Here is a 14,825-nt window from a genome sequence, read left to right on the forward strand (position 1 = left end):
GTGAAACCAATTGAAATTTATTGACGCGAATTGGGTTTCACTTGAACCCGCTAACCCCGGGGCGCTTGAGGAGCGTTTCGCGTTACCAGAAGCCGAGAAAGAGGCTTCCCCCCACGCCCTTGGTTGGCTGCCCATTTGGAGTCACTTACCTTCTTTTGACTTGTCGTACTGCTTGGGCGATGTGGTCTTCTTTCCTGGCACGGGCCTCAAGGCACTGCTAATGAGCTGTGGGGGCAAGAATTGGCACATGGACACGGGTCAGGTTGCATTATTGTATAGATAGTGTATATATACTTACAATGCGATCGGAGCGCTCGCCACAGGGCAGACGGGCCACTGCCGACTCGGGACTGTCCTCAGGTGGAGGCGGTTGTGGCACCCAGTTGTAGGCCCGCCTGGAAATAGGCACCCCAAAGCGATCGTGCTGCGAGGCTTGTTGTCTGTAGGGATAGAAAAATGATAAATTACATATTTGTCTCAAAAAAGTTAGTTAGTTAAAATCAGGAAAGTTCTCCCACCTTAAGCTCTCGTAGCAATCCAGGCAGACCACCGCATATTCTCCATTCTCCAACAGCAGGCCATCGTCGCTCTTCTGGTGCTTCACAAATGGAAACTCGTTGACGGGCAGCGCCCGGACACGCTTCCTATAAGTCGTTATGCCGCACAGGTGACAGTTGTAATCATGCCAATTGTATTTACGATCCGCTGGATTCACGCTGGGACTCTGGGCCTCGTATCTGCAGAGATAGGGAAAACGAAGTAATTAATATTTGCACATTTGTACAGATATTTAATGCAGCCAGTTGACTCACTTGCGCCACTGATTCAACATGGAATGGTAACAAAAGGTGCAGACCAGGGCCGAATTGTTTCTCAGTTGCTCAGCATTGGGTAGTGAATTGTGTTTGAGTAACAGCGGAAAATAAGGCCTCGAACCCTAAAACAATAAAGGAAATTTAATTATAGAGATATTTATATAGTAACAATTAACTTAAATTTGTTGATAACAGTTACAAAAGTGGAAGAGTAGATAAAATCAGATGTATAAAATAATCGTAATACATAGCTTATCTTATCTGAACCTATCTTTATGTTTCACTATCGAAATAAACTAAAACACATCACATTAGCTAATAAAACAGTTTTATCCAATAATTAATGAACAACTCAGCACTGAGATAATATTAATAATATTTGATATGCTCTATAGGAAGCGCTATCTAAAGCAATCCGCCCGCATATAATGTAACAGTTGAATTTACTATGAACTAGGGATGTCTGCAAATATTGATGTATCTAAACGGTATCGATATTTTACGGGAAAGTCGATATATGCATTTAAATTTTAACATTTCGATATATATGCGATAAATAAATATTCTAATAAATGTTTATATATCAAGAAATATCAATATCATGTTATAAATACTAAATTAAATATTTTATTGATATTTTTGATAATATCGATACAAAAAATCGATATTTTTCGATATCTGAAATGTACCTTTTTTTAATGATAGATCAAGCTTGCAATATTTTTAATGTTATAAAGAGATCGCTCTAATATCATATTATTTATATTAAAAATCATTTTTAAGTATAAAATTTCTAATTTTTCGTCTCGATATTAATTGATTGTCGTATGTGTGGCTGAAAATACCTTAACTTATCAGCAAATTACATGTTTGGCCAAGCGATACAGCAAATATTATGCATACATACACATTTAATGTGGCCCAAATTGAATGAAGGTCTTACGACTTGAGCCGAAGCACAAATTAAGCTCTTAATACCCCCAAGTTGATGTCAATCTAAGGCTTAACTGTGCATGTTTGAAACTGGCAAGCTAAGTTACTTAATTTAATAAGTAGCTTAATACTTTAGTTAGGTTTCTGTAGAGTTCTATGTTACTTTTATAGAACTAAACTAGTGAATTTCAATTGATTATCAACATTGATTTGAAAGTTTTTACAAAATATATGAGTAAAGGTTTTTAAACCTAAATATAAGTTAAATTTGATCTACGATAATGTCTTATTTAAAAAGCTAAGCAGTATCTTGGAATATTTCCATTTAATAATTAAGTAATTATTTGTCAACTTTGAATGTGACCTTAATGAATTGTTTTTCGTTCTAAATATTGCATAAAAATTATATTTTTGGCTTTTTACCAAGTTTATGTTGAAGACTTTCAGTTTAAATTTTACGATTTTAAATTTTATGTTACAAAAATAATTCCAGATTAATTCCAGAATTCAGAAATTCTATGTACAAAGTATCCGAGACTATTCGAAGTGGTATTATAATATTCACGTACACATGTAGTTCCCTTTTAGATCTATCTGGTGAAACCTATAAATCTTATCAAATACAATTTGAGAAACTAATAACTGTTAACAAATTGTATCTGAGCTTCATGAAGCAATATATTTCATAATCTAATTATCTATATGCCCCGGCTCTTCCCAAGATCATTAGCTCATTGTCCACCTTACGCTTCATTGCCTTGCCTAATAAAGAGTTTCGCTAATAACTAGTTAGTTTTAACCTATTTCTCATTGCTATTTGTAGTTGGGGACTCTACCTCTTTGCTGGCATAGAGCACCCTGGCTAACGTCAAATCCGAGTGCAGGCCGCAGAGGAAACAGTAGATTGAGGTGCTGGCAGGGGTCGACGATGATATGGATGGCGTGGAGGGCGGAGTGTTGATACTCATGGCTCCGTGCCGAGATCCGTTTGGTGAGCTGGAGGTCAGCATGGGCGAGGGAATGTTGTATCTGAAACAAAAAGAAACACAAAGTTAGACACGTTTCCAGTTAAGCCTGAGAAATCGAATGCAAATGCAATGAACCTTCTGTGCTCGAGGGGGACGCGTTCCGCATCCATCGACTCCCATTGGCTGGCCAGGTAATCCTTGCAGTCCTTGCACGCTAACACGCGATTGCTGTTCAGCTCGTTGTTGTTGTTGTTGTTATTGGTATTATTGTTGTTGTTATTATTGGTATTACTATTATTATTGTTATTATTGCTGGTAACGGCATTGGCCTTGAGACAGGGAAAGTGCATGGCATGGGAGTTCATGTGCTCGGCACTAGTGGACAGCCAATCCATTTTGTTTGAAGGGCAAAGCACTTTGCAAATGGAGCAGCTGCAAGAGGGAAATGTGTCACGATTAAAGGATTGTCTGTCTGTCGGCTGGATAATTCACTTACGGATACTGTCCGTGCCCATTCTCGATAGCTCCTCCTTGGCTGGAACTCGGCGAATTTGGGCGCGAATCGCAGCGACGAATTTGCTTGAGGTCGCGTGCCGTGTTTGAGTTGGAATTGTTTGAGTTCGTCTCGTAAGGCTATCAACGATGGAATGAAATTGAAAACACACAGATTGTATATTAGCTATTTGTGTATTTAGTTCTAAGAATATCACGCAACGAATGCCAGCTGCCGCGACGATCGGCAAAGACTAACTTTTCGAACGCTATCTAATCAGAGGCAAAAATAGGAATGGGAAATATAAAGGCCCACCAAACCAAACCAAATTTTATTTAATATTCTACACACAATTGATTTGCTATTCAAGGAGTAGGCACTCGACTCTATGACTGGCGTTCGACTGGGTTTCGCCGCTTTCGACTTTTGCGTAAAACCGAATCCATCCAGTTCGAACCGTGTGCGCGGCTCACTTATCTCCCTTTTGGTTTTGCGACTTATAGATTTCGAGGGCGAGAGCGAATGAATGCCTCTCCGAAGCCAAAAGCTCCTTATCTCGGTTCGTTTAGGACTAATTAGATGATATCAATCATCGTGGCTGGGGTTCAAAGTTGACATTGAACAATTTCTTTTTATGACTTTTCCTGTACACTTGGAGAAAAAGGTAATGACTTTTTTCGAGATTATATTATCCATAGTATAATTCTACTATGATATTATCTAAGTTTTTTGAGCTGAGAATTTCTTGAAGAGGGATTGTGATCTTAAAGTTGAAAATTAATTAATTGAAATTAATTTTATATTATTAGTAATTAAATAATTAATTATTTAAGATGATATTATCCCTTTAAAAATTGTTGATCTTGGAATCTTGAATCTTTGTGATTGAAATAACTGAAATTTAGAAGGTTCTTAATAGTTTTTATTCTGAGTGTAAAATTTCCGTCTTATTTTCTGCTTCATCATGACTTGAAAACATGATGTGTGTCAACACTGTCTATATTTGAAAATAATTGGTTATTCAAGGGCCCCTCAAGTCGAGCAGGCAGCTCTTTACAATTGAACAAAAAACATTAACTCATTGTGGGCTCTTCTGATTCATATTTGCTGTTAAAAGAGCTTTGTAAAAATCTATTACTCCCATCAACCCAGTATTTGATTAATAATTTCCGATTTTAATCAAAGAGTATTTATCAGGCAGCACTTGTATTCTTATTATTTAGTGCTCAAGCTAGTTGAATGACTCGAGACTGAATGCGAATGCAGGTGTTTCTTCAGCTTAATACATTTATAGCCTTTAATAAAGTTGTTGGCGTTATCTCGGGGAATATCAGTCGCCAGATAGGGATCCTAGTCGCTTGAATAAATGGTAACCAAGCCAAACATTTGCAATTCAAAGCCCTGAGACCGTAATGCAAATAGTAAGCCAGCTACGCTCCGGCATGAAAACGAAAACAGAAAACACAAAACAGAAATCAACAAATAAGACAATGCAAATGTAAACAATTCGGAAAGAATTGTTTAAATATTGAGTTACTGTGCTGATAAATATTTGCATTTATCTATATTTAATTTCGTATTTTATGTGTGCTTCAGTTTACTGTTTCTTTATGCAAGGAAAACGAGTTTCGAAAACTCTGCCCCGATTGTGCAATGACCTGAATAAGCCCAGAATATATATACACGCAGTATTATTCAGTATTCATAACCATAGATCACAGATATATATACAGAAAAAATAGATCAAATGAGACCAGGCGGCACCTGTTTAAAGACAAAATTCTGTTTCTGTTTATTCCGAGGCAACAAAACTAAAGACAACATTTTGCCATATCCATTAGAATAATTCCTACATTATAATTCTTTTCAAGTCAATCAACTCGGCGCTGTCAAGGCTGCACAGATCATGCGTGGAATTCCCAAAGAGAAGCTAGAATAATGCCATTATTTAACCAATATAAATACTGGCCGACAGAGGAAACAATCTCACAGAACTAAAATCAGCAAAACGAAACAGTAAATCAACAAGAGACTGAAAGAGAAAACACTTTAAGACAAATTAAGCTATACAAATAGCCAGCAAACATTGGGGGGGATTAAACAAAGACATTCGCCCATATACAAACTTATAAAGTATAGATAAATCCAAGCATATACATGTGCGAATATGAAGAGCAAACCCAAGAAGAAGATGGTCATAATTTACGACCGAGGCGACGACAAGTCTTTCAATTGTCTGCGGCGAAACGCTTCAAGATTTCAAATTAGAAAATAAGAATGAAAAGAGAACAAAACTAAAGCAAAATAAACAAAACTAAAAACTTGGCGACAACAACAATGAGAGCCACCAACAGCCGGCTATAAATAAAAAGCGTTTAAGTAGAATTAAGCAAAAAGGCAGACAAGTAAACCGGTTATAAGCAGATGCCTTAAACTGACAGAAAAACAAGAAAGGAAGCTAACTTCGGCACGCCGAAGTTTGTATACCCTTGCAGATTGGTTTTGATATTTATATTATAAATTATAATGCCGAAAACAGACACTAAACAGAGTTTCATAACATTTTTTCTATATTTATTGTTTACAGTTTGACAGTTACAGTTTTACATTCCCAGCCTTAGATTTTCTCTACATCTACGGATCGCTTCTATGGCAGCTATATGATATAGTTGTCCGATTTTCAAATTATTGTTAACAAAATTCTGAAATAATACTAAAAGCTCATGTCCCAAAGTAGATGAAAATACGTTGAAAAACAACGAAGTTATAATTATTTCTATTACTTTCCCTATCGTTCCTATAGCAGCTATAAGATATAGTCGTCCGATTTTTTTGAAATTTATACCAAAATTCTAGAATAATAAAATAAGCTTATATCCCGGAGTAGATGAAAATACGTTGAAAAACAACGAATCTATAATTTTTTTTCTATTAATTTCCCGATCGTTCCTATGGCAGCTATATGATATAGTCGTCTGATTTTCATAAAATTTTTACCAAAATTTTGAAATAATATAAAATGGCCATATCTAAAAAATGGTGCAAAAATGTTGAAAAACAGCAAAGTTATAATTTTTTTTCTAAAAATATATCGAACATTTGTATGGCAGCTATATGATATAGTCGTCCGATCCGGCCCGTTCCGACATATATAGCAGTGAGAGTATATAGAAGACTATATGCAAAGTTTCATTCAGATAGCTTTAAAACTGAGGGACTAGTTTGCGTAGAAACGGACAGACGGACGGACAGACGGACAGACGGACAGACGGACGGACAGACGGACAGACGGACAGACGGACAGACGGACATGGTTAGATCGACTCGGCTGTTGATGCTGATCAAGAATATATATACTTTATGGGGTCGGAAACGTCTCCTTCACTGCGTTGCAAACTTCTGACTGAAATTATAATACCCTGCAAGGGTATAAAAAGGCAGCAACCGGCGACTCTGACTCGACCAAGTTTACCAGTTTTTTATTGCCCCCGCAATATGCGTTCTCTTGTTTAAACAATAATTTCATTTTTGTCTCTCCTCCTTTTACCACTTGCTCTATATTTATTTGCCTTCTCCGACGAGGAGCAGAAGTCGGAGGAAGCATAAAGGTATACACAGAACATGCGGAGTTGCCGTGGGCAGGGGCCAGAGGTTCCGGCTATCTAATCTCGACATTTGTTGACTCAAATTGGTTAACATGCTGACGATCGAAGCGATATTAGCCATAGCTTTTCCAGCTTTTGCAGCCCATCTGATAAGCCGATCTATCTAGCAGCGCTCTCTTTCTGCGGACGGCCTTCTGGCTTCAAATGAATTACTCAACAATTTCAGGTCGTGAACCATCCTCTGGCTCTTTCTATCTGCTGACTATGTGGCCACCACTACCAGACGCCTGGCACTTTAATGGGGCCCGGTTCAGTTGGGTTATCGCCATGCCCAGGCGGGGGCAAGTGAGTTCCGCTAATCGCTGGAAATGTGAGCAATGTTATCGCTGCCTCGAGTCGAGTGCTACTCGTTGTTGCTTCTGCTGACCCATGCGATCTGATCCGATCCTCTCAGTGGCTCAGTCTCCCACCAGTTGCTGTAATAAGTGCAATCATTGTTTTTCCACCATAACTATTATCTCCCGCACACTCTCTCGCCTAGTAAATTTCCATGTTTGCGCACTTAACCGATACCCTGTGAATATATACGCGTATATATGGGATTATTTATGATGCAGGCAAATGAAAATCTCCCTCGAGTACACCGCACAAATTGTTATTGACAATCGATCCATTTGACTGCGTCATCTGTGTGTGAACGAACTAATCGACGGCCCGGAATTGGTTTGTTTCAGAAAAGTATTTCCTATATAACCGATATAAACGGGTTCGAGGCAGAAGCAGACTTGAAAGACACTATTTCTACGATCGTCGAGGCCCCAAAAAGAATTCTTTAAGATTAAAATTTCGGTTAGAGCCAGTTTCTTTAACATAAATCTGGAATTGGTTTCAGTGTGAATATGTTTCCTTTTGCATAACTGATACGAAGGGGTTAATGTGGGAAAACTTGCACTTGAAATATAGAATATTGATTCCGTGTAGGAATACATCCTGGTAAAACTGATGTATAGCAGTTTGTGGTAGTCGTTAAACTGATCTTTAAAGACCTTTCTTTAAGGTTAGTCTAGCTTGCTTTTTAATACATTTTTAAAAACAAGAATTCCTATGAAAATTACAACTTTTTAAAAGACTTTTCAGGGCCTTGCTTCCCATTTAAATACTCAACTATTTCTAATCATAAAAAATCGTAAACAATTCCCTTAAGCAGACATGTTCAGATCGCTATCCCCATGGCATGCTTTTGCGTTTATCACCAGATTTCAAAATCCTTACCCTAAACCGCACATTACTCATGGAGTCTGAATTGGCCAGGGACTTCTCTGATGGTGAGTTACGACCCCCAAAGGGCGCAGCTATCGCTCCACTGGCACTGTACACCACGGAGTTCGATTCCAGCGATTGTCCAGCGCTGGGTGAGCCAATGCCGCCGCCACCCACGGCCGAATGGGAGATGCTGGAAGTGGCTGGCGGGGGACCCCCCTCCGCCAGGTTGCTGTGCTTCTCATTGCAGGTGGAACAGACCTGAACCATGCCTGGAAGCCACAAGATAATTGCGTTAGTTCGGATGACAAAACTTGTATTTAACGCACTTACCCTGCGGACTAATTGGACTAGCGTTCTTGTAGACCTTCATGGTCTTGATGAATGGATAATAGGGTTCCCTCTCGGCATTCGGACAGCAGTAGACCAGTCGCAGCTGGGATGAGGGCGTGTCCGTTCCGCAGGTGTAGCACACGAAGGTGGTTCTCTCGGCCGCGGGCGTAGAGCGTTTTCGCAGCTGATAGGAACGCTCCGATTCCGGTTTGTTGGAGGCCTGTGAAGTATTTTTGATATATATATATTAGTCTTTAATAGCTCAATTCCTGATCCGGAAATTTGCAGTTTCATTTAGCAGAATTATATAAGCGAGGATTCCGCAGAAACATCATGACAAAGGTGTGAACTATACAAATATGGTTCTATTTAAAATCGATTAACAGAGCTGAGATTTTTAGCAAACAACTGTTAAGTCATATTCGCAGTAACGACCTCTATGCCACCGTGTGAATAAATGCAATAAATGCTTAGACTCCATGTGTTGTTTACAAATCCCAATAGTTGTGAAAAAACCCCAAAATAGAAATCTTAGATTTCGATTGCATTAATTGCTTAAAGCTATATGAACATTTTTTATTGGATTTCGGTTGCCATAAACTGCTAAATCTTGATGAGCACAAGCCGGCTTTGATGTTTATAATTGTTCAAGATGCTGACACAAAAACGACTTGATAAATTACATTTGTACTGATAGATTGACAGATTGACACACCCATGAATAAAACATTTATTCAGGCAAACAACAATAAACGCTTAAGAAAAGAATATCTTAAGCTTTTTGTGGTTAATCTTCTAGATTAACTAAAGAAAATAATAATCTTTAGTCACACTTCGTCATATTAATAAGTAAAAAATATGAAGTATCAAATTTTCTAAACTTTCTTTAAATTTAAAACCTTACACGTTTGTTTTAAACCCTTAAATAAATAACTTTTAGGCTTTACGTTACGTTACGTTACGTATACGACCTGTCAAACCGATTGAACCCCGCCGCTGCCAAACCCACGGGGCTCCGCTTCTCAAACGTCATCTGTGTTTATACAAATTAAAATACACACATGGATACACCCTCAGCCGCCTCCAAACAAAACAAAACCACGTTATTGGCAATGACAGGCGGCATATTACGTATACGACAAAGTTAATTCTCTCGCTTTATTTGAATATTTTCCATTTGTATATAACGGTTTTTTGCAAATTTTCGCAGTTTCAAATTTATTTATGTATCTATATATCTGCCCACTTAGATTAGAAAACAGTGGCTAGTGGCCAGTCAGTCGCCGGGTTGAAAGTATTCATATATTTTATTAGGCACTAAGTAAATTTAATTGTTTGTTTACTCGTCTTATTTCATTGTGTCAGATTTTTTGACATTGATAGGCGCGCATTTTGATTACACAACGGACACCGTGGCATGGGTAACTTTCAGATACAAACAGATAGTATCTATAGCTACGGGGAGTAGTATTTGTGTGTCTCTGTCTCTGTTTCCATTTTGTTTGTTTGCCTTGTCATGCGGCTCGCACACACACATCACATCACATCAATCTGGACAGTGCCATGTCATCTATATTTATTGATCCAGGGCCTCGATGGCGTCTCCTGCTCCTGTTCCGCTCTGGACCCCGCCCACTTACGTCTGTCAGTCAGTTGGCTTTATGGAAGAACAAGTTCGTCATATTTTTTATATACATTCTTTTTCTGCTCTTCGTTTTTTTTTTTTATGCTTGCGCTCGTTGACTTTATTTCCCTGTTTTCCCCCCCTTCGACCCAAAAATAAAAGAAATAATACCAAAAGCAACAATAACAAAAAAAAAACCTCTTTTAGACCTCATTCTTGTTTGTTTGCTTGTGCTTTTCATGCCGCTGATAAGCATTTCGAAAATGGGGGTCATGACCGTTTAATAACTTTTTATGAACAGCTTTTTTTTCTGTTTTCTTTCATAACTTTTGTGGCGTTTGTTTTGTTAATTATAAAACAAAGTGGGAGGAAGGAAATCTGGCTTGCGGTTAAAGCGCAATGTTTGTTTGATGTGAAAAAGTTGTTGGCAACTTTTTAAGCCACTTTTTAAGTAGATATAAATAAGTAGTTAACTCGACAAAAGTAACTTTTACTAATTAATGGTATTTTTCCTTTTCTAGGGATTATAAAGTACTCTGAATCACGTCAGCTCACGTTTTTTTTATGTTTTCTTCTTATCTCTCAACAATTACAGTTTTATTAGTTATTGTTTGCTTTTTGCTATTTGGGTCAATATTGATTGATGGCATAGCAATATTTAATACCCAAAAGCAGGGCATTTCCAACAAGCGATCGGCTTTGTTTTCTTTAGATATGGGAATGGTCTATTTGAACAATTTTTTAAAAGGTGTTTCATTGGATTAAACATTTATTACTTTGTTACATTTATAATAATAATAATGGTTTTGTGTCCTCTAACATTTATACTTAATTATATAATTTACTGATAGCTCCTACGACCATATTAACCCTGTTACCTTTTCACTTTGCTGATCCTTCAGAATGAGATATGTTTTCAATTTCTTGTAATCCTTCCAGCCATTCGTATCCTTTGGCTTGAAATTGACTGTTGCTGTTGACGTGTTGCTACTGTTGCTGTTTTCATTACCATTACTAGATTTTGCATTGTTATTGGTCGTGCTGCCATCGCCCACCAGCATGGTCAGGTTTTGAGCCATTTTGAGCTTGGGCAAGCACTTATATTCACTGAGCACTCAAACAAATACTTTGTGTATTTCTATTGCATAAAAGTAGATCATTTTTTCACAGCATTTCAATTGCTCAATTGTCTTCAATTGAGATTGAATGAATCACTTCTTATTAGCCGCAGTGGCAGTGGTTGTTATTGTTGTTGTTGTTGAGCACGCCTGCTGGCAGATTAATTAGAGATTTCTTGGCGGGCACCTTAATTAAAACACGATACAAATTAAATTTAATTGAAACCGATATAAACGTTCTCGTTCTCCTCAATTTTCTCTCTCTCTCTCTCACTCTCTCTCCTCTCATCATCAGTATCCCCCACTGTTTATGCTCGCCCTGTGCAGTTGGGCGTGGATAAAACGCGAACGCGACGACGGATGACGCCAGCAATGATGATGATAATGATGCATCCGTATCCGTTCCCGGGGGTGCTACGAAATTCCGCAAACACACGCGATTGCCGTCGACAGGGAGGTGGCAGATTAAGAGGTAACTAATTATGCATTACATGCAACAGGCCAGGCCTAATGGAGGCGAGCAGCCTTTGAGTTCATTAAACGACACAGCAAACAATTTGGATAGCTTTTAGGGATTTTGGTGATTTAGTCCAGATAATAGCTCTGCATTTTGACGATTAAATCAAAATGAATCTTAAAGATTGTATATCTTTGATTTAGGAAGGTAGTTGTTTCATTGTATAAAGCATTGAATGGGTTTTTAAACTCTGAACATAAATTAAACAGTTCTTTATAAGACTGATTAATAAACTCAATACCCAATATCTATATATTTTTTCCCTGTGCGACACCTCACCTGTTGCTTCCCCAAAATGCAACTGAGCACCGGGCAAAGGCCACGAGTGCTCCCACACGATGAGAATAAAATTCGCGTGAATCCGACGGCTGTGCCCCTCCACCGCAGACAATCAATTGAAGCTCGTGCGAAAGGCGTGGCAACTGATAACCATAACAACAAAAAAGTGGAGGCCAAAACTGTTGTTGTGCACGAGTTGGGTAATAATAATGAGCTGCTGAGCACTCGAGTGAAAGTCAATGAGAAACATGAGTTTTGCGGATTTCCCCGGAGTTTAACAACAGTTGATTTAGTTTTGATAGCAATTTTAAAAACTATGAACGAGTAGGGAATTAATAATGTAAATTAGAAGTGTTTTAGACACAATAAATACATTTTGTTTGCATGATAATATAGTTGATCAAGTAGAAATGTATTTGAGATACTTTTTGTATAACTTATTAGAGGTTAGGTACCTAAAGATACCGCATTCCATGCAATTAAGCTTGGGTACCTGGAATGTCCTTCTGATGATACTTGATTTTACTAAAATGTAAAAAATTTAATGAATACTCCAGCTTTTAACTGATTTAACTTTTATCTAAAGTTAGAAAACCCATCAATACAATAAATATTTACTAGATTTTGTTTTTTTAAGTAAAAAAGGCAAAGTAAAACGCCGATTAATTATTAAAAAGTAAAACAACGATAAATTATTGAAAAGTAAAACCCCAATTAATTATTGAAAGTACGCAACACGCGCTCACTTGGTGCTCATTCATTACTGAAAAGCAAAAATAAACGTCTTAATTATTCAACGTTGAACTTTTCCTGTACCGCTTCCTAATGCAAATCCAACTGTTAAAACACAGGTTGTTAAAAATTGATTGGATTATTGGCAAACTGAAGCCAATTGTGAGTGGGGTCACCGCGAGGTAATTGGAGTGAAGAGCCAAGAGAGCTTAGCCTTGGCCAAAACCCAGCTGAAACTCAAACTCGAAACCGACGCCGCGCCCACCCAACTGGGTCAATGTGGGAAGACAAGGACGAAGCTGTTAGAGTTGGCTGTAGTAAACGGGCGCCAAAGGGGGCGTGCCAATTATTTTTTGACCCACTTAAGTGCCCATGTGCGTGATAAACTATAGAGTTGTTATTGTTGATATACTATTGTTGCCGTTGTTGTTTCTGCTTCGCTTTTGGCTGGGTGTTACTGGTTACTCTTTGCTGGTTTCTGCCTTTCAGGCGATATAAATCAACATTCGCACGCAAATAAATCACATTAAATAACCGATAACAAATACACGAGCAGAGAAAACATTCATTTTTTCTATCCGACAGGAAGAGGAAGAAGCAGAAGAAGTCTATGGAGGTAAAAGAAGAAGAAGTGGAAGGAGGGGGAAGTAAAAGAGCAACGAAGTAGAAGCAGTGGCGTGGGGAGTTCTCTGGGGGGGTCTAGGTCCCTACTAAGAGCTCACCGCCTATTGGCTGTACATTTTCCTTAGCTATAATTTTAAGGAAAAAGTAAAGTCCCTTTTAAAAAATTCCTCCCACGCCACTGCATAAAAGTATTAGGAAGCAGGGGGAGATTGCACATGAAACGGTTGGTTTATTTTTAGAACGGTACACGCAAACAAACGCGCGGAAAACGGCAAGAAGGCGCGTGTTTAAAAACGCCAAAGCGAAACGGTAGTTGTTTGTACTCGTTGTTTTTGCCTTTGCTCCGCTGTTCTTGACTTGCGCCTCACTTGTTTAAGTCGTGTACTTGTACTTGTACTTCAACTTAAAGCACACACAGAGATACGCTCATACACACAGGTAGCAGGCTTAATGGCTCTGCCACCTCTGGTCGCCGACAGGTTAAAATACAGTGAACGAACAATCACACCAAATAACAACTTGACCCGCTTGGCCTTAGGGATGGGATACCGTTACCAACTTTAGCATAAAAGTTACAAAGTTTTTTGTCAATTAGGTATGCGATTTCGTTATGACCTTTGACATTAAATGTTAAACCTTTTAAAGTTCAAAGATAAAGGTACACAGGATTATTTCATAAATAGCTAGCACTTTGTAAGTTTTGTTGTTTTAATTTTGGTTAAGCCAATTGCTGACCAACCTTAACATTCACATGGATACCACCAAATAGCGACCATATTTAGTTAAAAATTCTAGTGCAAGAATCGATGCTAATGAATCACCTGCGGCGTGATTTGGTCTATTAAATATAAATCAAAGTTCAAGTTTTTTTAATTTCGCTGTTAAGAAAAAAAAGTAATTAAAGAATGTGCCATCACTGCTTCATTAAACAACATTTCTAATAATAAATATGTTTTAATGCCGATTTCATTGAATTAGATTTGTGCTACTTTTTATTCCCGTTGCGATTTCGTAGGGTTCTTTAAATAATTTATTTCCCACTGATAGCGTGTTCAACGAAAATTTTTAATAGTTTTTTCCATTTAAATGGTTTGGCACTTTGAAATTTATTACTGTATTGTTTGTGTGTAATTTTCCGTTAATTGTTATGTTTAACGGTGTCACTTATGGATAGCGGTCCAACCCATATAATGGGGGTATCCAGCTGAAGCGATTTAACTACTTTGAATTGAATTAATTGCGGCAATTGCTGCTGGCGAAGCTATTAGGTTTATTAGTTCCCGTATGGAATTGGAAATCATTGAACTGCCTTCGCAGCAATTTAATTAGCATATGCACACCGAACACGAGCTTTGAGCAAGGGCGTGACTCATCCGTGAGCGAGTTAATCACGCGCCCATCTCCGCTGGCTGACACCTTTTATTTAACCCTTGAAGATGATAGTCGGCGATTAACTAACTGGAAAAGGGCACAAACTTGGACGTTATTTTTTAAACAGACGCGGCGTCGTTAAGCTTGCTTTTT

General features: G+C 38.1%; 1 protein-coding gene across 2 annotated transcripts in view; it reads right to left on the minus strand.

The window, feature by feature from the left end:
- The window catches only part of LOC108078098 (uncharacterized), a 75,218-nt gene that overhangs the window by 40,068 nt on the left and 20,325 nt on the right, over nucleotides 1–14,825 (minus strand). Inside the window, exons 2-11 of one of the 2 annotated variants that reach the window (XM_017171694.2) lie at nucleotides 10,910–11,336; nucleotides 8,408–8,627; nucleotides 8,087–8,346; nucleotides 3,213–3,349; nucleotides 2,852–3,148; nucleotides 2,585–2,777; nucleotides 813–937; nucleotides 519–737; nucleotides 299–440; nucleotides 150–225 (exon numbers count right to left, since the gene is read on the minus strand). In XM_017171694.2, coding sequence (XP_017027183.1) covers nucleotides 150–225; nucleotides 299–440; nucleotides 519–737; nucleotides 813–937; nucleotides 2,585–2,777; nucleotides 2,852–3,148; nucleotides 3,213–3,349; nucleotides 8,087–8,346; nucleotides 8,408–8,627; nucleotides 10,910–11,110 — 1,870 coding nt within the window. In that variant the 5' untranslated portion in view covers nucleotides 11,111–11,336. The remainder of the gene's footprint in view (nucleotides 1–149; nucleotides 226–298; nucleotides 441–518; nucleotides 738–812; nucleotides 938–2,584; nucleotides 2,778–2,851; nucleotides 3,149–3,212; nucleotides 3,350–8,086; nucleotides 8,347–8,407; nucleotides 8,628–10,909; nucleotides 11,337–14,825) is intronic. The other variant, XM_017171692.2, reaches the window with a different exon arrangement.

This window comes from Drosophila kikkawai, chromosome 2R, assembly GCF_030179895.1.
Source record: "Drosophila kikkawai strain 14028-0561.14 chromosome 2R, DkikHiC1v2, whole genome shotgun sequence".
Lineage (NCBI taxonomy): Eukaryota > Metazoa > Arthropoda > Insecta > Diptera > Drosophilidae > Drosophila > Drosophila kikkawai.